The sequence below is a fragment of the Tasmannia lanceolata genome, unplaced genomic scaffold (assembly GCF_043159265.1).
Source record: "Tasmannia lanceolata isolate RefF3 unplaced genomic scaffold, GAP_Taslan_0.1 ptg000016l, whole genome shotgun sequence".
Classification (NCBI taxonomy): domain Eukaryota; kingdom Viridiplantae; phylum Streptophyta; class Magnoliopsida; order Canellales; family Winteraceae; genus Tasmannia; species Tasmannia lanceolata.
Window position 1 is genome coordinate 7218809 of NW_027518693.1, and position 24408 is coordinate 7243216.

At 37.6% G+C, this 24408-nt stretch overlaps 3 protein-coding genes across 3 annotated transcripts; 2 read left to right on the plus strand and 1 right to left on the minus strand.

Annotated features, from left to right (window-relative positions):
• Positions 1-132: 132 nt before the first annotated feature.
• On the minus strand, positions 133-9966 carry LOC143848278 (Chaperone DnaJ-domain superfamily protein). The gene is made up of 5 exons (XM_077357179.1): positions 9499-9966; positions 8424-8498; positions 6511-6650; positions 2944-3081; positions 133-466 (listed from the first exon to the last, which is right to left on the minus strand). Exons 1-5 carry the CDS (start codon positions 9749-9751, stop codon positions 257-259), a joined length of 816 nt encoding a protein of 271 aa, XP_077213294.1. The 5' UTR covers positions 9752-9966; the 3' UTR covers positions 133-256.
• Positions 9967-11423: 1457 nt separating this feature from the next.
• Positions 11424-12881, plus strand: LOC143848937 (anthocyanin 5-aromatic acyltransferase-like). Its single transcript, XM_077357979.1, has one exon. The coding sequence runs from the start codon at positions 11424-11426 to the stop codon at positions 12879-12881; it is 1458 nt and encodes a 485-aa protein (XP_077214094.1).
• Positions 12882-14874: 1993 nt separating this feature from the next.
• AGT2 (alanine:glyoxylate aminotransferase 2) lies at positions 14875-23686 on the plus strand. Its single transcript, XM_077357635.1, has 9 exons — positions 14875-15201; positions 15989-16219; positions 16511-16681; positions 17323-17466; positions 17574-17753; positions 17880-18105; positions 22934-23047; positions 23153-23239; positions 23410-23686. Exons 1-9 carry the CDS (start codon positions 14989-14991, stop codon positions 23451-23453), a joined length of 1410 nt encoding a protein of 469 aa, XP_077213750.1. The 5' UTR covers positions 14875-14988; the 3' UTR covers positions 23454-23686.
• The last annotated feature ends 722 nt before the right edge of the window (positions 23687-24408 follow it).

The window sequence follows — 24408 nt, forward strand, 5'->3', positions numbered from 1 at the left end:
TAATGACAGTAATCAATTCATTAAGCACTTCCTGATAAACTTTTGATAGGTTTTTTCAATTGTAACGGTCTAAAGGGTGCAAAAGACAGAATGGAGTGACATTATCAAAACCAGGGAGAGAGAGAGAGAGCATGCCAAAGCCCTTGTTTTGCCATGATTTTCATTTTTAAGATCTTGAAACAATTATATACAGTTGGGTACAATACATACATGAATCATCAACCCCTAAAACAGAAGCCCAGAAAGTAAAAATAGTCTAGAGAGATTCATCATCATCAGTGTCGAGCTCGAGGCCTTCAGCGGCGAGAAGCTGAGTGATGACCTTTCTTTTGTCAGCCTCTGCTTTTTTTCGCATTAGATCCCTTTTCTTCAGCACCAGTGTATGCCGTTTAAGGGTATTTGAGAAATTCTCCATGGATGCCTTCTTTTCTTTTGCCAAAATCCTCCTCTCTTCCTCTGGGTCAATCTGAAATACCATTGAAACACATCTAGATGAGGGAACAATTCAGTGCAGACAGCAAAAAGTTATAAATTATTACAAACAACTCCATCTCCATTGTCGTTGATGTCTAAGAAGAAGTGCAAGGGTCTCTTTGGAAGCTACCAAAAATAATGCATGCAATCTTGTATGCATATAGTTTTGAAGTTAAATACTAATTGCAAATAATTTCCATCACCAAAGCAACCCCCAGTAGCAGTCTTACACCTAACCCTGGAGCCTACCAAACTCGCACACAATCTGTCATTACCTAGAGTCATACATCACCACCACTTCCTCGTCAGCTACAACCAGCTTGTCGGCTAGATCATTTGCAAACCTCTTCATATGAATGAACACCAAGCGAAAGAAAGGTCCAAGACTTCTGATAAGATACATGCTAGATCCCAGGGACCAGGAGACTTTTTGCCGCCAACATGTTTGCTGAATCCTCTTTAGTGATTAGAGGCCCCACCATCAAACTCACGTACCATCTCAAGCCCCAAAGATGGGGCTTGAGAAATTAGAGGCCCCACTTCGTACGAATCACGCTCCCACGCTGGTCTGGATAAAGAGAAGATAGTATGACTCTATTATCACGGAAAAGGCTGCCAATACCTGCTCGACCCAGGTTGCCTTTGGAACTCCCATCAAAATTGAACTTTTACCCACGCTCCATAATATAGTAGTAGAGGGAAAGGGATATAGTTTCCATTTCTTAACTTTCTTTTTTCTCTTGATTTGAGAGTAAGTATAGTCAAATAGTGCAAAATGGGTAGCATTTGGAAAATTTACAGCAGACAGGGACTGCCATGTGAATAGTAAATGGCACCCAAACAATGAAAGGAAATAGATAATGTATCCTACTTTGACTTTCCATCCTTTTTTATGCATCCAAACGGACCCTAAGAGTGGTGGGTGGCATTACAAATGCAGGACACCGGTAAAAATATTGACGAATTCTGGGCACCTTAAGAGGAACAACAATTATGGAAACCTCTATAGATTGGAGGGCCAGGATCCGCCTATGGGAATTATTTTACAGGCACAACCTATTTATGTTGTGTTCCATCACATGGACGGTTTAGATCTACCTATGATGTGGTCTGTACAGTTCTTTGTCGACCCGTGCATATTGGTCCTTTCTGCGATTGTTCCAGTTACAGGAAAGTTCTTTTTATTTATTGAACTAGGAAGATCGCATCGAGAACCAATATGCATGGATTGAAATGCAAACATCAAAGCTTCCTCCCTTTCTCATTAACGACCGTGCTCCAATTTCTTAGGATATCCTTCATGCTATAATGAGATAAAATGTTTGCATTTCCATTCCATGAGACAAGGTCAATACTATTTTCCATTACAATCCTCCTACAGCTTCTCTTTTTTCATCAAAGATACGGTTGTTCCTCTTCTTCCATAGGTGTCAAATCAAAGCAAAAGGTGCTAAAGCTCCAAAGTACCCCAGTTGCCTTTGCAATTAATGGTTAAAACAGTTTATATATTTAATGGCTTCCAAAGAGGCCTCCATGTCACAATCACAAACAAGATTATCTTAAAACTATCTTATTCGCAAATAAGGTCAGATTTTGGTGACATCCAAACAGGCCCTAAAACAGTGCAGGAATATGCAAGTGTGTGTATCCAAAGGCAAGTTCCATTGCTGCATGATTGAGTGGCTAGGTTTTTAACAAGTCTACAGAAGGTACAGAAGTTTCCGAATTCAAACAAGTCACGAATGACCTACAGGCAAGGTTTCAAATTTCGATTTCGGAATGCGTTTCCTTAAACTTCGGACCGAAATTTCAAAGGAAAACTACATTTCGAAATTTCGGTCGAAATTTTGTAATGTTTTTGAGTTTACCCAATTTCGGTTTTGGGGTTGACCAAAACCCGAAATTTCAGATTTCGGTTGAAATTTAAAACCTTGCTTACAGGTATCTCCATCAAGGCTATGATGGTTTTTTTTTCTTGAGAACTGCATCTTTTTCCATGTCTCCCTAGAACAAGCTAACAACATAGCTTTTCCAAATAGACTATTATGCTATGATTTGTGGACACGGACACTAGTGTCATGTTTCGACACGAACACGGAGTGTCGGACATGGCAAACTCCAAAAATTTAGAAACGGGGACATGGCTAAAATAGAAAGTACATATAATCACGATTTGTGGACACAGATTCGTGTGCCGAGTTTCAACACGGATATAAGGCATCTGACATGGAAACCCCTAAAAAATTAGATATAATGGCACACTCATACACATACATACATATAAAGTTACTGACACTTCTAGCAGTACACTTAAAAGTGTCTAAAGGAGTGTCAACACGTGTGGACACGGGTGTCGTAGCAATAAATTCAAAGTGTCGGCCAAATCATAGCTATTATGCTAGTGCATAGATAAAAGAAGATTTACATAGAGTTCCCAAAGCAAAACAAAACAGAGGAAATGTGTGTTACCTTTGAACGGGAAAGACGCCGTGCACGGATATTCATTTCACGCTGCTGTTGCTCAGCCCAAGCTGCAATAGCCATGTCACCTCTCTGATCAAAAGCTTTTCGCTTTTTTATTAGCCACTCCATCCATGCTTCAGAAGCCTGGTAGAACCGTGATGAAAAGGAAAAAAAAAAGTTATTGACGGATTGGAAATAAAGGACCTAATGTGAAACCTGATAAGAAAATCTTCTAAATGATATCCACCTTAACATGTTACAATGTTACTGATATTTTCAGATGAGCTTAACAGCCATTCTCACATGCAACAACAATCAAATATTCATAAAGAATCAAGCAATCCAAAGGGAGTCTGGTCTGCAAGTTCTTCCAAAATGCTGAGCTGTGTTTCAGTTTGAGATTTCGAAGAGCAAAAAATTCCAGAGAAAATACAAGCTTAATCACCTATATGATTAGTATATGAAATTCATAAACTCCATTTGTAAAGAGTGCAAAAAAGATAAAGCCCATCTTTGATTTCCATTACCATTTGCAATTCTTTATCTTGATTTCTGGATTTCGTTATTTTCCTCACTCCTAATTAATTGTTTGTTTACTCTCAATTCGTTTATCTAGTTATTAAATTTCAGTCAAGTCACATTTCTGTTTCTTGATTCTTTTTTGGAATTCTTGAATCTGATTTATTGTTTCAAGATTTAATTCCATCCAAACGTTATATGTTCTGTTTTGGCGCTGAAACCTCAGTTGATTGGGGAACAACTGTTCAAATTTAAACGCAAAATTCTGTTATCCACGAACTGAATCATCTTTTCAGTTTCTTGAAATTCTAATCCATGGTTCTGTTTCTTGACTTGTTAAACTTATTCCTGGTCTGAATTCTGTCATATTCATAATAATTTCAGTCTGAACTTTGTTTATTTTCTTTATCTGAAATTTGTGCTACATATCATTTTTTAATCTGAATTGTTTCTTGTAATTCAAATCAAGTTTTCTTTCTTTGGTGCTCTTTGTTTCCTGTTTGAATCTATTCTTTATTTTCTGATCCAAGAGCCAAACCTAAGAGTCTTCTAAGGTTCTTTAACAGTCCTCTTTGAGTTCCCTAGATCATTTAGAAACTGAGCTCCAGATAGGGGTGTTCGTTCGGTTATAACCAAACCGAATAGACCGAAATTTGATAACCTAAATTTGATAACCGAAATAATTTCGGTTATCAAATTTCGATAACCGAAACCGAACCGAAATTTCTAAAAACCGAACAGGAACCGAACCGATTAAAAATTCGGTTATTCGGTTATAACCGAATAACAGAATAGTGGGAGAAAAGAGGAGAAAAAGTAAAATCTCAGTTTGGATTGGAGGGCTAGGATCATCCTATCGAAATGATTTTTTGAGCACAACCTAATTAAGTTGTGATCAATCAAATGGACGGTTTTGATCATCCTACGAAGTGCCCATATAGCACTTTTTTTGGGAAAAAATGATTTTTATCCATAATTTCGGTTATTCGGTTAACCGAATTTTTTTTTGGAGATAACCGAACCCGACCCCGAATAACCGAATTTCCAAAAAAAAAAACCGAAACCGAAACCGAACCGAAAGGAGAAAAGCCGAACCGACTAAACCAATTCGGTTCGGTTATTCGGTTATAACCGAATAATGAACACCCCTAGCTCCATACATGTTTAAGCTTGATCATGTGAGTTATGCATTTCTAAGAGTTTATAATAAGCCAGATAGTCGAATCTGTATCCACTCTTACAGTCTTACATTTCTTTCTACAATGACCATAATCAATTTATCATTACAAATTACAAGGTAACTTTTACCGTGCTTAAGATCAGCTTATATCAGTATTGCATGTGCAAAGAACATAGGACACCATTTACAGTACACGGAACTACGAAATCCTTACATAGATCAAGCTGGAGAGCTTAGTCACAGAGAGAGTTACCCCTGGAGTCAAAGCTTCTCTGCAATATACTTAGTAATTTGTCAAACTCTTGATAGGGACCATCAAACACAAAGAGAGGAAGATCGAGGGGTGCCTATTCAAGGTCAAGTGGGCACCACATAACCTCTAAGAACCTTACTAGTGCCTCAAGTGGAGTTGCAAGTGAGTAGGGGTAAAAGTGTCGAGTTTGGTCAAACTGTCACAAGTGTGATGTTCTCTTATTCGGATTTCATAAATTGAGTTTTCAGCAGATTTGGGTTTTATTTGAAGGGTTTTTGTTTAATTGTTAAGATAGTGTCTTCGAATAAAATTCATAGGAGAGTTTCCTATTTGGGTTTATTCCAAGTCTAGGAGTCCAAGGCAAAAAAGTTGGTTTCTATTTTTGAGTGTTGCTGTTTTCAATATAAGTGAAGAGTCCCTAGGATAGTAACTTATTCAGTTTGAGTTCAAATTAGAATCGTTGGGACTCTCTACGCAAGCCATGAAAAGCTCCTAGAATCGTTGGAGTCTATATATCTATAGGCATATAGCCTTTTTAATTATGATGAATGATATGAATAAAAACCTATTTGCCTATACAAACTTTGGATTGAGTGAATCTCCATTCTTGATCTTGGTATGATTCCATGATTGATCATTATGAAACTAGATCATTTGGTGTCATGCCTTAGGATCACAAGTACTGTTTGGGAAGCCGTAGAAATGACCTGGCCCTTAGATCTGTCTTGAATTTCCTGGGTGACTAAATTTAGTCTAACATGTTTGGGACTGCTTCAAGAGCTTTTGAACTTCGATTGATCAATCCTAACTTTTAATCCAACGGTTAGATTGGTCTATTTTTTTATTGTTGAACCTGCTTTCATCTTGAGGTTAAATCCCCAAGGCTTTGAGCAGATCAGACCATTGGATTTAATCTGAAATTCCTCAGCAGTCTAAATTTACTATATTGACACCCTTAGAGTCTAGAACTGTTTTAAAATCAGTTTTCTCCAATTCCTCTCTATGGATTTCACCTAGTTCACCATTAATTGCCACATCAGTCACTATTCTTGTCTTCCTAAAGTCTTCCATCGACCCCATCCAACATCAACTCTTCAATTTGTTCTACATTTCATCTGGTGAACTTTTGCAACTTGGACTTTATATAGATAAGATATTTTTTTTTTGAAAAGGATATATAGATAAGATATTAAGAAGCGTATGCTTGTTCCAAAGGATTCTGAACTTGCTTTGGAGCAAGCTCCCAATCCTTGCTTTGTTTGACAAATAATGAAGCATCTTCCCACGTAATTGGACCAGCAAGTTGGGCCTTTTTGGGTTTTCGGGAGAGCCTTTAGCTTATAATCAAAGCCAGCATCAGATAAAATCCAATTCATTTTTTTATGTACAGATCATAAAGTTTTGATTACGAAATTAAAAATTCACTTGATGGCCTAAACTGGAACAATACAATGAAAAGTTTGAATTTCTAACAACTAACAATTACTTCAAACTTTCAAAGTCAGGAGTTTTAAATTATTCAGTGATACTTAAGGCTCAGCAATTTTTTTTTTGAAAATTGACGTTTATTAATCCCAAAATGATTACATATGGACTCAGCATTCAAAGTAATAAAGTTTACCTTCATTGGATTGACACGATGATCTGTATCATATTGCCTCCGCTTTTCCTCATCTATGAGCAACTCATATGCAGCTTGAATCTTAATGAACCTAGCTTCAGCTGTTTCCCCTTCCTCGAGAGTCCCTCTACCATCATAAACTTTGGACATAAAAATACAAACAGTTAATGATCCAAGAAATTCATGCAAACAGTGAAGAATGAGGAAATCATGAATAGGAGGAAAATAGAGAATACTGTATACAACATCACGCAGACTTACAACAGAAACAGTTGAATGAGGTCAAAGTATTCAGCTAACATTGGTACTTACAAAAAAGATCTAAACCTAATCAAATAAAACCATGTTTCTAAAGGTTGGACCAGCAAAATTTCATGATAGAATATTCCAAAATTATTGCATATGAAAAGAGCTAGAACTTTCATCCCTTGACCTCGCTATTGCAGGGTGATCACAATCATCTGTGGCCTGCACATGAACATTGAAAACAAAAAAATCTAACTTCATGAACAAAACCAAAGGTTACAATTTTGTTTTAGCAGAAGTGAGTGCTACAAAGAGAAGTCACCAATTCTTTTGGATATTTTCAGACCCATACAAGAATTGAGAACTTGCAGAAAATACGTATAGTTAAAGTGTTAAAGGTAAAGGGAAAGGAAGACTATCGCACAAGAAGAGAGTTCATAAAACATGAAAAGTAGGTACAACAGTGCAAGTCCCATAGGTTGTAGGTCAGTGCCATGACAAGTGAGTGGTTTGACTACACTCTTACAAAGGATACTTGGAAGGATCCAGTGGAGCGCAGGTTCTCCTTCTTTCACTTGCTTTCTTGCCACTTCTCTTTTCTGTCTCTCCCAATACCCCCATCCCCCAACCCCTCTCTTTACGCAAGTGTCCACTAACCAAAGCAAAAGAGGGTCAAGCTAGCGCGACAGGGGTACACATGAACCTCTAAAATAAACTAGATGATCATAGACACTCAAAGCAGAATCCGAGGTTACGTCCCTATATGCCTGGTTCTTGCCCCCGTTCCACGATCATCAAAGACCAATACACCTTTCCTCACAGTCGAATGCGAGATAAGTTAAATTTCAAACCCATTTAGATTTCAGAATATGTTTTTCCAATGAATCCCACTAATCAACTCAGAAAACAGTGCCCCCATATCAACACAGCTATGATACATATCAATCACAAAAGATGCTACAAAAGCCAACTTAGTGGGTAACTTTGGGATGATAGGCTAATAAAAAGAAGTTTGTGCATATATAGCGAAATGATGGAAAACATACGACTTCAACATTCCTGATCATAAAAAGAGTTTTTCATCGGAATAAAAATTAATTTTCAATAGAATGACATGCCGTGCAAGAGGTGTATTACAGGAAGAAGATTGACTTATTGAAAATCTTAAAAAAGTTACCAAACAGCAACATGTCTTCCACAATAAGCCACAAATATCGTTCAAGAGAAAACATCACTAATGTAAATGTAAGAAGATACAGAAATATGTTCAAGAGAAAATATAACATATGGTCAGATCTTCTAATTATGAGGAGCACTAGCAGGACACCCAAGAGGATCCTAGGGCCATGACCATCCCAGCCATGGCATCCTCCTACAGTGTCCTCAAATCATTTTCCTCTCATTAGAGATCAAAGTTTTGTTCCAAGAGCAAACATAGGACTTCAACATTCCCAATCACAAAAGAGTTTTTCATCAAAATAAAAACTTAATTTCAATAGCATGCAATGTCGTGCAAGAAGTACAATAAAGGAAGAAGATTAACTCATTGAAAATCTAAAGAAAGGGTAAAATGAAGCGAGGTTGTTAAACATACAATCAGGTTAATTATCCATTGAAGAATAATACACTATTGAGATATTAAACACATAAGTGGATATGATGCAAACCATCTGGGTGATAGTATTTGGCCAGCCGTCTGTAAGCAAACTTTATTCTCTCTTCATCGGCATCCCTTTCCAACTCTGTCGAGTAGAGAATAAAAGAAAAATAAATCAACCAAATCATGCGGTGGCATACCAAAAATCCAAAATTATATATGAGATTACATCATAGGCAAAATACAATATTATAAAACCACGTGATGAATGGAACATAATCTGGCACTGAAATGCTTTAACTTCATCCTACCATAACATACCTATATGAATGCACATATTAATTAGTACATGTATATTTTAAGTACATGCAATACGTGCGTGCCCATATAACCATTCCAATCAGGCTAAAATTAAATTAAAAAAAATATGGACAAATGAAGAATGGTAGCTGAGTTGGGACAAAGACTTAGTTGAGTTGAGTTGAGTTGAGTTGAGTTGAAGAATGGTAGAAGCTACAAAACTTGCATGTATCATATTGCTACATCCAATTTCCAGCAACAAAATATAATCGGTATTTCAGACCGAACCCAGATTCTGAAAAATACGAAGATGACATAATTTTATACCTACCCTGATAGTTAAAGATACTGTGAATTGTGCGAGTAAGGGAATTGCTGCAACGAGCAAGAAAGTTGAAAATAGACATAACAAAACAAAGAAAAATGTTAAAATTATGAAATGCTATAAAGGTATTCAATCAACAACAGAACAATATACACTGATCGTTCTCAATTTCTTTGGAAATTTCATTCTTTTCACGTAACCATCATCGATTACACAAAATATCATCAACTATACCAAAAAGTAAAAGATCGGAGACTTCAATTCCTCACAGAAATTCCTCGTTTGGATACATGGATTTTATAATCTAGGATTGTAAAATCCTAGATTTTATAAGCTACAAACTGGATTTTATTAGCTAAAACCTGGATTGTTCATTTCCAGGATTGTAAAATCTAGGTTTTAGCTTATAAAATCTAGGTTTTAGGTTATAAAATCCAGGATTTAACTTATAAAATCTAGGTAGGTTTTAGGTTGTAAAATCCATGTATCCAAACGGCCAGAAAGGGTTTTTGATATTTACCTAGGGTTTCATAAGGGGATTTTTCCGAGATCCATTTGGAAGCTCTGAGGAAGGTTCTCCTGGGATTTGTACGAGATGCGGGCTCTGATCTTGCAAAATGAGGGGAATCGAAGCAAGGAGAAAATATAGAGGGAGAAGATATACGAAGATTATGGTTCTGAAAATAAAACCCTAATCGGACAGATTGAGTTTTGCTACAGATGAATGAAGAGAAAATCACGTGAGGACGACAGAACGATCTGAGATTGCTCATCTTTTTCTTTCACAGAGAGAGAGAGAGAGAGAGAGAGAGAGAGAGAGAGAGAGACAGAGAGAGACAGAGACAGAGACAGAGAGACAGAGAAGAAAATTAGGGTTCTTAGAGTGAAATCAAGAAGAAAATTAGGGTTTGTTGTCTGTGTTTTTCCATAGAAAAGAAAAGGAAAATGGAGAGGAACTTGAAAGCAATACGCAACATCTTTGTTTCCTTATTTATTTATTTTTTCTGTTTTTTTTTTTTTTTTTCCTTTGTTTTTTCTGAAAATATCAACTACCAAAATTCGCGGGAAAACAGCTCAAGAAAGTCTTACGATGTCCCACAAGATCAACGGTTGCAATCACTGCTTACGCCATATCTACGGTGCAGATAACACTGAAAAGTGAAAACCCACAATTTAGAGAGCGTAAAGGTTGAAGATCAATTTTTTTATCTAACAATCACAGCCACTCATTGGAGATGGCCTGGGAATGAACGGTTGAGAAAATTTGAGAGAGTCCACATTGCTTGAATGCTTGGAACTTATGAAAGAAGACCCACAATCCACGTGACAATAAGTTCTTATTTGAAAAGTATGTTTTGGTTATTCATTGGAAATTATGAAATAGACAAAAGGTTTGATTGCATGAATTTTCTAGAAATTTATTTGGATATAATCTTTGGCCCTGTTTTGATTGCGTGAATTTTCTAGAAAATTTTGGAGAAGATAACTCCTACCGGGAGGAACCCATTTATACAACCTGAACCTCACCCAACCCGATTTTCAACCCGACGAGGTTCAACCCGACCCAATTCAACCCGGGCTGGGAAACTCAACTTGAACTTAACCTCGACCTCGCTTTTTTTCGGGTTGAACCTGACCCGAGTTGCACCCCCTACGTAGTATGAGGGAGTACTACTCCCTCGTGCAAGAGATGCTCTGCGAAATGCCTTCTGCAATGGATGCTAGCAAATCCCTTGTATTTTGTATTATTATGTGATAAAATTTGTTTAATCTTTCCGATTATTTAGTTTTACTTTGACTCTGCAGTTCCCAACGTTGGGAGGTGGTTGTGCATGCCCACATGATAATGCAATGTAAAATCCCAAGAGTGATTTTTCTTATGACTACTTATAATTCAGTGATTTACTTTGTAAAATAGGATTTAGAGGTCAAGAAAGTTCCTGTAAAATCATGTCCTCCAAGTCATGAACATTGAGGAAATTACTCATAAGAAAATTCACTGTTGGGGTTTTATTTTGCAGGGCACACCTAATCTTCTCTCCCCGCACAATAAATACTTCCCACCACCCGTCGATCTCCTTCCGTGAGTCTCTTCTACTTTTTAAAGGAAATGAAAATGGTAGTTGTGTTGGGTTTGAATGGAGGAACATAGATAGAAGGTAGATAGATAAAATAATCGGATATGCGATACGAATTTGCTCTCTTTGATTATGCAATTCTCCATGAAAGTGAGAGAGTGGAGGCCGTAGTGGGAAGAATTTATTGCGAGTGGAGAGAAGATAAAGTGTGCACAAAGCAAAATCGCAACAGTGATTTGTCTGACTAATTATAATTCAGTGATTTACTTTGTAAAATAGGGATCTAGGGATAAAAGTTCCTATAAAAATATGTCAAAGTCATTACCATTGCCACATCTTTCTTCTCCTTCTTCTTCTCTCATTCTTCATGGCAACACTTTGTTACCCTCTCAACAAAGCACAACAACATAGGGTGAAGGTCCTCGAGAACTGTCGAGTCTCTCCCCCGCGAGGCTCAGTCGCCCATAACAAACTCCCTATCACCTTGTTCGATGTTTATTTTGTACCTTATCTCCCCCTCCAATTACTTCTCTTGTATGAATTCCCTCACCCCAAGTCCCATTTCACACATTCTCTCCTTCCTAACCTCAAACACTCTCTCTCCCTTACTCTTCAATTGTTCTTCCCTTTAGCTGGAAATCTAATTCGCTCTATAGAAACCGGAGAGTACAGTATATGTTACTCCGACGGTGACTCCATCTCATTTTCCCTAGCCGAGTCCGACACCGATTTCCACCACCTTGCATCAAACCATGCTCAAGACGTAACAGAATTCGATCCTTTTCTACCCCAACTGCCCACATCCGACACTCAGAACCTTCCTCTACTAGCCTTACAGGTCACCATATTTCCAAATTCGGGCATCAGTATCGGGGCCACTTTAAACCATGTAGCCGTTGATGGCTGCAGCATTGCTCATTTCATGAAGTCATGGGCTTCAATTTGTAGATCGGGTGGAGATGCTTCCATTATCACATCGCTCCCGATCTACCAAAGGACCTTGGTCAAGAATTTAGAGAAGGTCAACTCAAATGTTAAATGCATGTTTAACAAAATCATACAAGTTCGTGAGATGTGTCTACGGACGGAGTCTTTAGATGGTATAAAATCTCAGGCCCTTGACAAGGTTCAAGCCACCTTCGTCCTACATCTACCAGACATTGAGAAGCTCAAGCTGTGGGTCTCGGCTCGATGTCAGGCGAATTGTTCGACGTATGTGATAGCATGCGCCTACATTTGGGTTTGCTTAGTGAAAGCAAAAGAGGAAGTTAGTGACAAAATAGTCCACTTCTTTTTTCCTATAAACTGTAGGGAACGTCTAGACCTGCCGATACCTGCTATGTATTTCGGAAATTGTGTCGCGGCGTGTTGCGTCAAGGCAAAGGGGAGTGATTTGGCAGGCGAAGATGGGATTGTGGTGGCATCAGAGCTCATCCGTGGATCGATCAAAGACTTTGACAGGGGAATTTTGAAGAGCACGGAGAATTGGTTGGCGAGACATTGTATAATGCCTCCTCCCGAGGGATTATATGCGGTTTCATGGTCACCGAAGTTTATAGTGTACAGTACGGATTTTGGATGGGGGAGACCTAGGAAGTTTGAGTTTTTAAACTTCTACAAAACGGACTTCATCTATCTTGCAGAGTGCGGAGATGAAGAAGGCGGGATTGAGGTTGGGTTGGTGCTCTCCAACTCAAAAATGGAAGCCTTTGCCTCTCTTTTTGCAAATGGTCTAAAACACCTCTCCCTAGGGTCCAGCCCTACGCCATCAATTTCAATTCCCACAGATCCAGTGGCTGCGGTGTTGAATGAGAGTACACGTTAAGGGTCTCTATGGGTGCCCAATATGAATGATTTGCAAATAATCTAAGGGCATGTTTGGATAGCCCTTGTATTTGGATTTGGATTTGGATTTGGATTTGAAATCGAAAAATTCCAAGTCCACAGATTTGAAAATACTCTGTTTGGATGTGCATGTGAGGATTTTGTTTTCAAATCCAATATTTATGAATCTCTTGTTTGGATGCTCTCTTTGGACTTGGATTTGGATTTGTCACAAATCCAAAGTACTCCGATCTTTGTTTCAATAATGACACTCCACTCTTCGTTTTTATTTTCCAATTGACTTTTAGGCTATTACAATTCTCAAAAGCTATCAAAGAATAATCAAATAGTAGATGTGGAAATTAAAGAAAGGTATAGTTATCAATATTTTCTTCATATAGTGTCCTTATAATTAGATATTTGCTAGGTGAAATACCCCTAATAGTAAATGGGACGTGATATATCCGCCCCTCTTGATTACTTGGGACACCCAGCAGCAGTGTGTCAATGACTGCGGAGGGGCTGATGTAGTTCACGTCAGAAGGATTCAACGGGCTTGATTGTCGCGTACATTGCTGGGTGTTCTAGTAATCAAAAGGGGTGGATATATCACTTCCCTAGTAAATTTCGGTTTTATAGAAGTTATTTATGTAAAAAGCCCAAAAATCTAGATTAGGGAGTATAAATACTAATCTTGTGATTATTTTCTCAGAGAGAACCAGCACCGGTAGGGAAGTTCTTGAGTGATGTGGGAAACAAGCAAAAACCATAAAGAACAAGTGTAACATACAAAAGAAGTCATGTTTTGAAAGTGTTTTCCTTAAATTTGATATGAAAGATAATTGTAATGCTAATTGGCCTGTTTCAAATAAAGACATTATGAAAAATGAGAAATTATATGATGAAGGGCCTAATAAACACATACCCATCAACCCATCCATCCTTGATATAAAGTGAGCTGAATATCAAGGGTGGTACTTCTGACGTACCACCTTTAAGTGTTTATACGGCCTTTCTTCATATAAATTCTCATGAAAAACGACTGAAGGTTAGGTAATTTTTCCATAGTTTTGGGGGAATTCCAGCCCTCTTCCAAGCCTTCATGTGCACCTGTCACGATAGCAGGATCCCGTTTTTCTTTCACAAGACGGATTTGGCGGTCCCCGTGAAATAAGAATGAAGTTGTATTGACTCAAACTCTTGCATAGGAAAGATGATTTGAGAGAGAGAGAAATAAGAAGTTGTATTGACCCAAACTCTTACATAGGAAAGATAATTTGAGAGAGAGAACAAATTAAGGAGAAAATATGAATGAAGTAGAAGTTGTGTTGAAGGTTTTAAATTTCGGCCGAAATCCGAAATTTTGGACCAAAATTTCAGATTTCGCCTAAGACCGAAATCGAAACGTGCAAAATCTGAAATCGGTGAAATGTGACTTATTTCGTCGAAATTTAAGAAATTTTGCCGAAATTTCACACCCCATACCATTACCAAATTTCAGCCAAAATTCCAGGATTTCTGCTGAAATTTTGGTTTTGGTGGGGTCCGAAATTAACCCCGAAACCGAAATTTAAAACCTTGGTGGTACTGACTCACTCATATAGGAAGGAAAGATAATCAAGAGAAAGATTTCTTAATAGGAAATGATATCAGCACAGTCATATTTTGATATTTTCACTAACCCAAAAGGGATTTGCTAGGGCCACCCATTTTGCGGAATGAAGAGTAGCCACATAGGATGAATTAAATGAGTAAGACAAAATTCGTTCCTATGTGTCTGCTCCCTCAAGCAACAGCTGGTCCACCAAATGCCTTATGCTATGGTCCCCAGCAAAATCCCTTCCCCAAAAAGCTCACACAAGCCAATTAAAGAAGAAAAGACAGCTGGGTTTTGTGCAAATATCAAAATATGGTCGTGCTGATAATATTATCCTTATTAATTTATCAAATTCCTAAAGATTCCAAGTTTCGAATCTTTCTTCACAGAATAGTAACGTTCCCACATTAGCCTCTGCTGAAAAGTCTTTATAAAAAGGGCGCGAAATATTCTTATTTTCTTCAAAAGCTCGAAAAAACAAAAAATAATCAAACCTCTTCTTCAATACACCATGTTTTTGCAGAGAAATCTCTTGAAGAGATGCTTCGAATCAAAGGAAAGGTTTCAGCATCTCCTCTATAACCCTTTTTCTTCTGTTTCAGCTCCTCAACTTCCTCCTTTTGACCACGAGCCAAAACCCTATAAAGGACCTTTTGGGGATGAGATTTTACAGAAGAGAAAGCAATTTCTCGGCCCCTCCTTATTCTATTACTATCAGAAACCGGTAAATTGTTTTTTTTTTTTTTTTAGTTATAGATTCTCTGTAAGTTTTAGAATTGGGAGACCTAGGGTTTTGAAATTGGATGAAAGTTTTGATTTTTTTGTGATTTTATTGATTTTATATGCTAGTTTTTGTATAAACTGATATACTATCATTTATTTAAAAAAAAATTATAGATTATCCGAAAGTTTTAGAATTGGGAGAGCTAGGGTTTTGAAATTGGATGACAGTTTTGATTTTTGGTGATTTTATTGATTTTATATGCTGGGTTTTGAGTTTCCAAGTTGGGGGATTGATTTGGTGCCGTAAAAATCTCATTTTGGATTGCTAATTTTCTGAAACTTTGGATTCTCTCCGAAACTAGTGGAATTGGGAGACCTAGGGTTTTGAAATTGGGTCAAAGGTTTGATTTTTTTGGTGCTATTATTAGTTTTTTATGCTGGGTTTTGAGTTTCCAAAATTCATCGTGTAAGATTATTTTGATGTTTTGGATTATTTTTTTTCCTCGCTTGTTCTTTATTCTATTTGTTTTTTTCTTTTTAACGAATTTTACTTTACAAACTTGTTGCTCTAGTGCTTCTGCATATGGTTTTGTTTTGATCTTCCCTGGAAGAACAGTGTCAAGGAATGAAATGCTAGCAGAATGCTTGATGTAATTTGATTCCAAAAGTTGATTTTTTATCCTTTTTGTTTTTTTTCTTACAATGTCAGGGAATGAAATGCTACCAGAATGTTTGACTTAATTTGATTCCAAAAGTTTTGATTTTCTATCGTATGTTTTTCTGTTCAGCTCAACATTGTTGAAGGCAAGATGCAGTATCTATTCGATGAGAACGGAAGGCGTTACCTTGATGCTTTTGCAGGAATTGTGACTGTATCTTGTGGGCATTGTCACCCAGATGTGGTGAATGCTGTTGTTGAGCAAAGTAAGCTTCTCCAGCATACTACGACCATATACTTACACCATGCAATCACCGAATTTGCAGAAGCGTTAGCAGCAAAAATGCCCGGAAACCTAAAGGTGTCATTCTTTACATTTTTTCATACTTTTTGGTGCTGGATATATAATCTTAAAATGCCATTGCTTGTTAAGATCATTCTATTCCAGTTATACTTTGTGGTTCTGGATAATAATAAACTTACAGAAAGTCAGTCCACATGGTAATTGTTGTTTTATATGTTTTAGCTGCATAACTTTTCTGTTATTTTTTGCTACTATACGGGCTTATATTTTCTTGGATGTAAAAATACTATGATGGTGGTTTCTTTCTCTTTATATGATGTTTTTATGTTCCTCGTGGTGAAAATGCAGGTTGTATATTTTGTCAATTCTGGAACAGAAGCAAATGAATTGGCAATGTTGATGGCTCGACTGTATAGCGGTAATCTTGGTATGATTGCCTTAAGAAATGCATATCATGGTGGAAGTGCTGGAACGATAGGATTAACTGCCCTAAATACTTGGAAATACCCAATACCTCAGGTTGGTGTATAAAAAGAAACTTCTTAGGATTTTGTTCCATCTAATGAAAACTTGGTAACTCATCTTTTTCTGGATAAGCACGAACTCTTAGTAATTGGGCACAAGACTTATTGCTTAGTTTGAGTCTCTGTATGCATGTATAAAATTTTATAGCTTTCTGCTGTCACTTCTCAAGTGCATGATGTTTTGCTAATTTGCAACTAGATTACTTGCGCATGCATATTTCAAGTAAATCCATTATTGTCAATGAAATGCTTTTCTGCTCAGTGTTTGTATCTCATTTGCTCTCTACATCCACCATATGTGTTGTCGTGATGTTGCCATTGAAGTACATTTTTGCAGTGCTTCGGTTTGAATTAAAATTGTTCTACCTTTCTATCTTTGCCATTTAAGTTTAAGATGGTTTTGTTATCTTCAATTCCATGCCCTATATTCTCTTCTTTTCTTTTGATGGATATAATAAGCTTGTTGAAGCATGGAAGAAATAAAATCTAGGGAAGAGGGGTTTTTCTTATCAAATTTCATATCCCATGCATTCTGTATATTTAGATCAAATTATGTGGGATAATTTACAAAAACACTTGAAAGACAACAGCTCTGTCCATATCATCTCAATTAAGTTTGCCCCAAACCTTCTGCAGGGTGAAATTCATCATGTTGTGAATCCAAATCCATATCGTGGCATATTTGGTTCTGATGCCATTCATTATGCCAAAGATGTACAAGATCACATCGACTTTGGTACTTCTGGGAAAGTTGCAGGCTTTATTGCAGAAACCATTCAGGTTCGAGTTGCTAATTATTTTAATAGTGGAGGTCTAGCTTTAGTTTTTCTTTACACCGAAACTTAAAATGCTTGTTCAAGGCAATTTCTGTTTTTGACAATTTTTAGGGAGTTGGAGGAGCAGTTGAATTGGCCCCTGGATACTTGAAACTGGTATATGATATTGTACGGAAGGCCGGTGGTGTCTGCATTGCTGATGAAGTGCAGAGTGGATTTGGTCGAACGGGAAGCCATTATTGGGGATTTGAAACACAGGGTGTCATTCCTGACATAGTCACAATGGCAAAGGTCTCAATTCACCCCCTTAGTTTTTATCCATGTGATTACATCATTAGTTTTCTTTAAAGACACAGACAGATTCTAATATAATTTCATTACCAATCTTTTTATTTTCATCTGTTTGGCCATCAACAGGGTATTGGCAATGGATTACCATTAGGGGCAGTGGTGACAACACCAGAGATAGCACAGGTGATGGCCCAAAAAATTCAGTTTAACACCTTTGGTGGGAACCCTGTTTGTTCTGCAGGAGGACTTGCAGTGCTCAAGGTTATTGACAAGGAGAAGCGCCAATTACATTGTGCTGATGTTGGGTCCCACTTAATTGGGCGTTTAAGAGGTCTTCAAGAAAAATATGAAAGTAAACATCTTTGATCTTTGACATCTTCAATTATCATGTTAATCTTTTGAACTCTTAGATAAACTAACCTTCATGCTGGAATTTTCATCTGACTATTTGCTTATGGATGATGCAATGCTTTTATGATTTGCCTCCATACAATTATTTAGATTTGGAAACATTCAAGCTTAGTTGTTGAGTTTTGAATGCTGAATGCCCGTGCAATACATGTGATTTTGCGAGTTATTTTGTTTCTAAATTCATATAGAATAAGCTATGAGTAAAGACACAACAGAAGTACGTTGGAACTGTTCATCTGATCACAAATGCAAAGTAAATTAGATTGCCACGAAAATAATTAGAACGGGATTAGACTGATCCTCTTATGGTTGTGTTCCTGGGTCTATATAGTGTAGGTTCCGATAAAGAGGCTTTTGTTTGTGATTGTTTGTCCGCGATGGGAGTAGTTTAGTTTGGTCTCTGATCTTCAGGAGGAATTTATTTGATAGGGAGTTAGAGTCGGTATCCCAATTTCTTAAGCTTCTAGATGGGTGCTATGTTAAGAGGACCGGTTTGGATAAAGAGTATGGACTGCGGAATCTTCTGGTTTCTTCTCTGTCAAATCTTTCTATTTATTCTTGATGCCTTGCGGTGTATCATCTATCTCAGCCAACGTATGGAAATTTCGTTGTCCATCTAGAGTTTGTATCTTCGGATGAGCAGTTTGTCGCGATCGGATTCAAACGATTAACTTCCTTCGGAAGCGAGGTATGTTGCTTGTGGACCATTGCCCCCTATGCTTGGATGATGGTGAATTTGTGGGTCATCTCTTCATGCATTGTTCCTTTTCTCATCAGATATGGAGCTATATACTTCTGAGGTTTGGCATATCTTGGGTTTTTCCATTATCTATTCCGGATTTGATGCATCGGTGGGAGTTTGTGCCGTGGAGAAAGAAAGGAAAATTGTTGTGGAAAATTTGTTTGCTTGCAACATGGTGGGTGATTTGGAAAGAGAGAAATTCTAGAGTTTTTGAGGGGGTTGCTAAATCTCCATATTGGCTATATATGAAAATTATTGCCCTCTCTATATCGTGGGCGAGATGTCTTCCGGCATTCCGCTTCGTTTCGGCCTTTGATTTATGGGAGGGGTGGAGAGAAGTTTGATTTAGTAGGGAGGCTAGGTCTCAGATTGCTCAGCAGTGGGTGGCTCTTCCTATTGGGATGTTCAAAATTAACTTTGGTGGGTCGAGTTTTGGGAACCCGAGCCCAGCCGGGGTAGGCGGGTTGTGTCGAGATGATTGTAGCGAAGTTGTGTGGGCTTATTCTGGCCCTCTTGGGGTATGTGATGCCTCGAAGACCTCGAGGTAAAGGCGGTATATCATGGTATTAAAAGACTTGATAGAGAGAGCATGGATCACATTATTGGGGAGGGTGATTCACTCAATGTGATTCGATGGTTGAAGGGGGCGGTGTTGCCACCTTGGAGATTTTCGTCTATCTTTGATGCAATAGATGGTCTAATCTCGGGCTCTGCTATTGTTTTCAATCATGTGCGGAGATCTGCCAATGAGGAGGCGGATTCTTTGGCTATGGGTGGGGTTAGTCGTATGACATTGGAGTGGTTTGACTTCCTCCCTCCTTGAGAGTTTTTTTGTATCTTTATTTTTATTGTTGTGCTTCCTCTTGTACTTTCGGGAGTGGTCCTCCTCGGCCCGCTCCCTTATCTAATGAAATCATTCTACCATTTCAAAAAAAAGGATTAGACTAACATTGATGTTATAAATTATTTGATAATACCTAAAACTCTCACATCAAATAGAATTTTGCATTTCTATGGTAAGGTTAATATGCTTCTCTATATTGTCAGCTCTCAGTTTCATGGTTTCAAAACTCTTCAGTTCTTTCCTGAATTTTTTAGAGCTCTCAAGTGGTGAATATTATGGGTTTACTCAAACATAGGCATTGATAAGCCATTGAGACGTATGGGGATCCAGAGGTGGCTTACTTATCTTTGGAAGTACAAGATCACAATTTTATGTTACTTTAACTTGAGACCTCAACATATTTCTCAATATTTGGGCCATTGGTTTGAGGATGATATGTGCTACTAAACTTGACCTAAGTTCCAAGTCTCTGCCACAAATTGTTGTAAAATCTAGTGTCTTGGTCTGATGTAATAGTCTTTAACAATCCATGGTATCTCACAACCTCCTTAAAACCAGACAACAACAACAAATATGGTATCTCCACCCCTTGAAGTCCAAAGAAGGCCAAGTACAAAGTTCATAGAAACCCCAGCCCAAGGGTTAAGATGGAATAGGTAATGGCATGTGCAACCCATTCATGGAGTACACTAGATTGCGTCTTCTACTCAAGGCATTGCCTTTTTTCGATTTCCTAATTTGTGCTGAAGAGAATCAGTGAATTCTTGCAGATTATTTAGCCATTTGGCATGCCTCAAATTTAACTTTTGTTGCCTGCTTAAACATTTTGAAGGTTCATGATCCGAGTAGAGTGTGACTCCTTATGTATCAAGTAGTCTCTCCAAAATTTTAAGACTCTAACTATGGTGTATAGCTCCAAATCATAAGTGGAATAATCAAGTGTAGCACCTTTTTCATTAAAATAACCCACAGGCCTCAAATTGTGGCTTAGGATACCCAAATCCAATTCAAGAGGCATCAAAATCAAGCTCAAATAATTTAACAAAATCAAGTAGGGCTAAACAAGTTGCACTAGCGAGGCACACTTTGATCTCCCCAAAATCTCTTTGAGCTTGAGTCCATTTCAAAACTCACATTTTCAACAAATCAGTAATAAGAGTCATAATAGTACTGAACGCTCTCACAAATCTCTTTTAAAAGCTAGCAAGTCCATAGAAAGATTGTCCCTCACGTATAGTAGGTGCCAGTCACTTTTAGATTGCTTGCAATTTTGCTTCATCTGGTTTGATTCCTTTTCTTTTTCTTTTTTTTCAAAGATAATGAAATTTATTGATGAAAACATATAACCGGGGTTACAAGGACCAGGACGAGTCATCCCACACATGTAACAACAGCTACACCGCACCCAACCATTGTGACCAGTGCGAAGCATTGCTTTTACATTCACACAACTCCCGTGGAAACTCCACTATGCAAGGCCCAATCCCATTGGTATGCTTCCCCCTCCAAGAATTGCTGAACCGCCATCCTCATTCAATGACAAAGCAGCCCTGGAACTCAATATCAGTGATTTCGCACCTAGGTTTGATTCATTTTCTTGATACTTCATAGCCCAAAAACATAACCTTAGAGGCTACTTAAATGCACTTCTCACGGTTGGCAAAAAAAACTTTTCTTTTCGCAATATCTCCAAAACTTCTGGTAGATGACGGAGATGTGTATCCATATTCGAACTATGAATAAATATGTCACTAATGAAGGGTCTTCACACACACACACACACACACAGACAATCCAAAAGACATGACCGTCCACTTGTGTAACCCTTCATCTTGAAAGTTGTCTTCCATCCATCCCTAGTTGAATATTACTTTTGATGATAATCTTTTTGCAGTTTTTAATAAAAATCTGTTACCTTCAAAAAAAATATTACTTTTGATGTTATTCGCTCTTAAGATCAATCATTGTAGAACACTGAGACTCCTCTAAGTTGATCCAATATATCCTCCAACCTAGGATTAAGAAAACAATATTTGATCATAATCCTATTGATAGCTCGGCTGTCGATACACATAAGCCATGATCCATCTTACATTGGAACTGGTTCTTACTCTGACTTATCTCCTTTCTAAAATCCCTTCTTCTTTCTTTCTCAACTCTTCATGCTTTTTAGACAACGTTCTGCAATGAGATTGATTTGGTAGAGTAGCATCTGGCGTAAGGTCTATGTGGTGTTGCACACAACACGTCAGTGGTGGAGCGGAAGGTAACTCCTCTGGGAGAACATCACAATACTCTTCTAATGCGTATTTTACATGCATGAATTTCTCAAAATTCATGAAAATAATGTAAAGATTCTTGCTACCATCGTACTTAAAAAATTCTTTCTACCATAGAACTTCTATCAAAGGAAACCCAAGGCGTGCTGGCATTGATGAACTGTTTCGGGATTCAGAAGGCCGTACATTACTATCTGTTTTGGGTCCGACGGGTTTGCGCGACGCTAAAAAGGCAGAAGCTCGAGCTCTCCTTTGGGGACTGCGGTAGTTTGTCAATACAATGGAAGCCCCACTGCTCATTGAGGAAGATTCAACTTATGTCGTCGCATGAGCCTCTAATAAAGCAAATGGTCCCTAGAAAATATCTTACGTGATTGAGAAAATTAGACACTTTTGCGGCAAGATCTCTCCAGAATTTCAGCATGGACTGATGTCGGCGAATGAATAGGCAGACGTACTGGAAAAAGGAGCGGAAAAGGAGGAAATGACAGCCATCAGCTGTGTGGAAGGGTAAGGAAAAAAGAAGGGAGTCAGTGTATTTTTTCTGCATCGGCAATGGGATAGCTTGTCCCATGAATGTAGAAGAGTTTGGTTTATTTATAAAATAAAAAAATGTCTTTCTTGTTTGCATGTTGAATACAGTTCCTTTGAGGATTCAAATTCAATGGGACTGGCTACATATAACTCCTTTTTATTTACTGAAATTTCCTTATACTTTCAAGTGCTTAAACCTACTGGTTTAGATGCTTAGTGTGATGAATGATGAAACTTTATGGGTAGTGATGCTAGTATCCATCGATTCTTAAAATATTTACTGTGGTAGGTAGCAATGCTTATTTAGTATACAGTTATAATTTTGTTAACTACTCCATCTCATGTCAATTGACTGTTTACCCTTTCTCAGTCATTGGAGATGTGAGAGGAAGGGGCTTAATGGTGGGGATAGAATTTGTCACTGATAGGAAAGATAAGACACCTGCCAAGGTTGAAACAGCTGTTTTGTTTGAGAAACTGAAAGGTAAAATGAGTCCGAGCTATGGGTGAAAAGTACTGCCTCGTGAAGTTTTTTCTTATTTTTCCTTGTTCTTTTGTATTTTCCTAACATATCTATTCCTAATTGCAGATCTGGGAGTGTTGGTTGGGAAAGGAGGCCTTCAAGGAAATGTTTTCAGAATAAAACCACCCATGTGCTTCACCAAAGATGATGCAGGTACACTCTCTCACTCTCTAGACAACTACCTTCCACACATCATCTTAGTCATTGTTAAACCCAAGGCACAAAGAAGGAATGCACTCAATAGAGATTGCCAAGGCAGAAAAATTTCTATTCCATTGATCTAAAAATGTGCTTTTTACATGACTTATTTCTGTACAATGCAGATTTCCTTGTAGACGCCTTAGATTACGCCATCTCAGGGATGTGAGAATTGGCAGATGGGAGCCGAAGACGAGTCAGATTCTTAGGGGCCGGAGCAAACAAAGGAGAACTGATTCTAGGAAATAAATTATACTGTGTTATAATCAAACTGTCGATTGGCATGCTTTTCTGAAGAAAAGGGTAAAAAGAAAAAATAAAGTTATTGTGAACAGATTTATTTTGAAGGAAATTTAAAAAAAAAAAAAAAAAAAAAAAAAACAGTTTTAATCTTCTTTTTGAGATGTGGTTCCAAGCATGCATGGGTGGATGGATCAACCTAAAGAGAAACGCATGAATTTTGATGTGAAATCAGAAGATAACAACCTAACAAGATATCCTGCCAAAGTTTAGAAAAAAATTCTTTAAAGTGGTCCTAATGTACAATGACGCATAAAGGGCTTAAAAACCATACCAAAAGTTCTAAGATTCCTTTTACTTCTCATGGTTCTTCAAGGAAAAACACTTACTAATGTCAGTTCTTGAAACATAGAAAATCATTGCGGGTCAGGTTTGACAAACGTCACTTCATCTTCCTGGTTTTTTTTTGTCTTCATTCTCCGCACAGGAAAAAAAAATGAGAAGCCAGGCTGAGAATTCTTGCCGAACACAAGCTAAATCTTTGTATCTTGTTTACTAGAGTTATCAAACGGTTTTAGTCAGTAAACTGAATTGTATTAAGAAAATTGTTAATGTCCTGATCCTAGATCTCATTGGTCTGAATTTTCAATTCAATACAGCAGCAGAAAGAATGACTTCTACATTATTTCATAATTTTACTGAACTGTATAACTAGTTCAGCTCCCTTGAGTTAGGCATTGGGCATTGTAAGTTAATGTTGAGAAAACCTGGTTACTTCTTTTTTTTTTCAATTTTTCATAGGAAGAAAACTTGGGAACTTTTGAAGTTAATGTTGAGAAAGCTTTGGGAACTAGACAATTTTTTTGGCATGACTTATAACAACA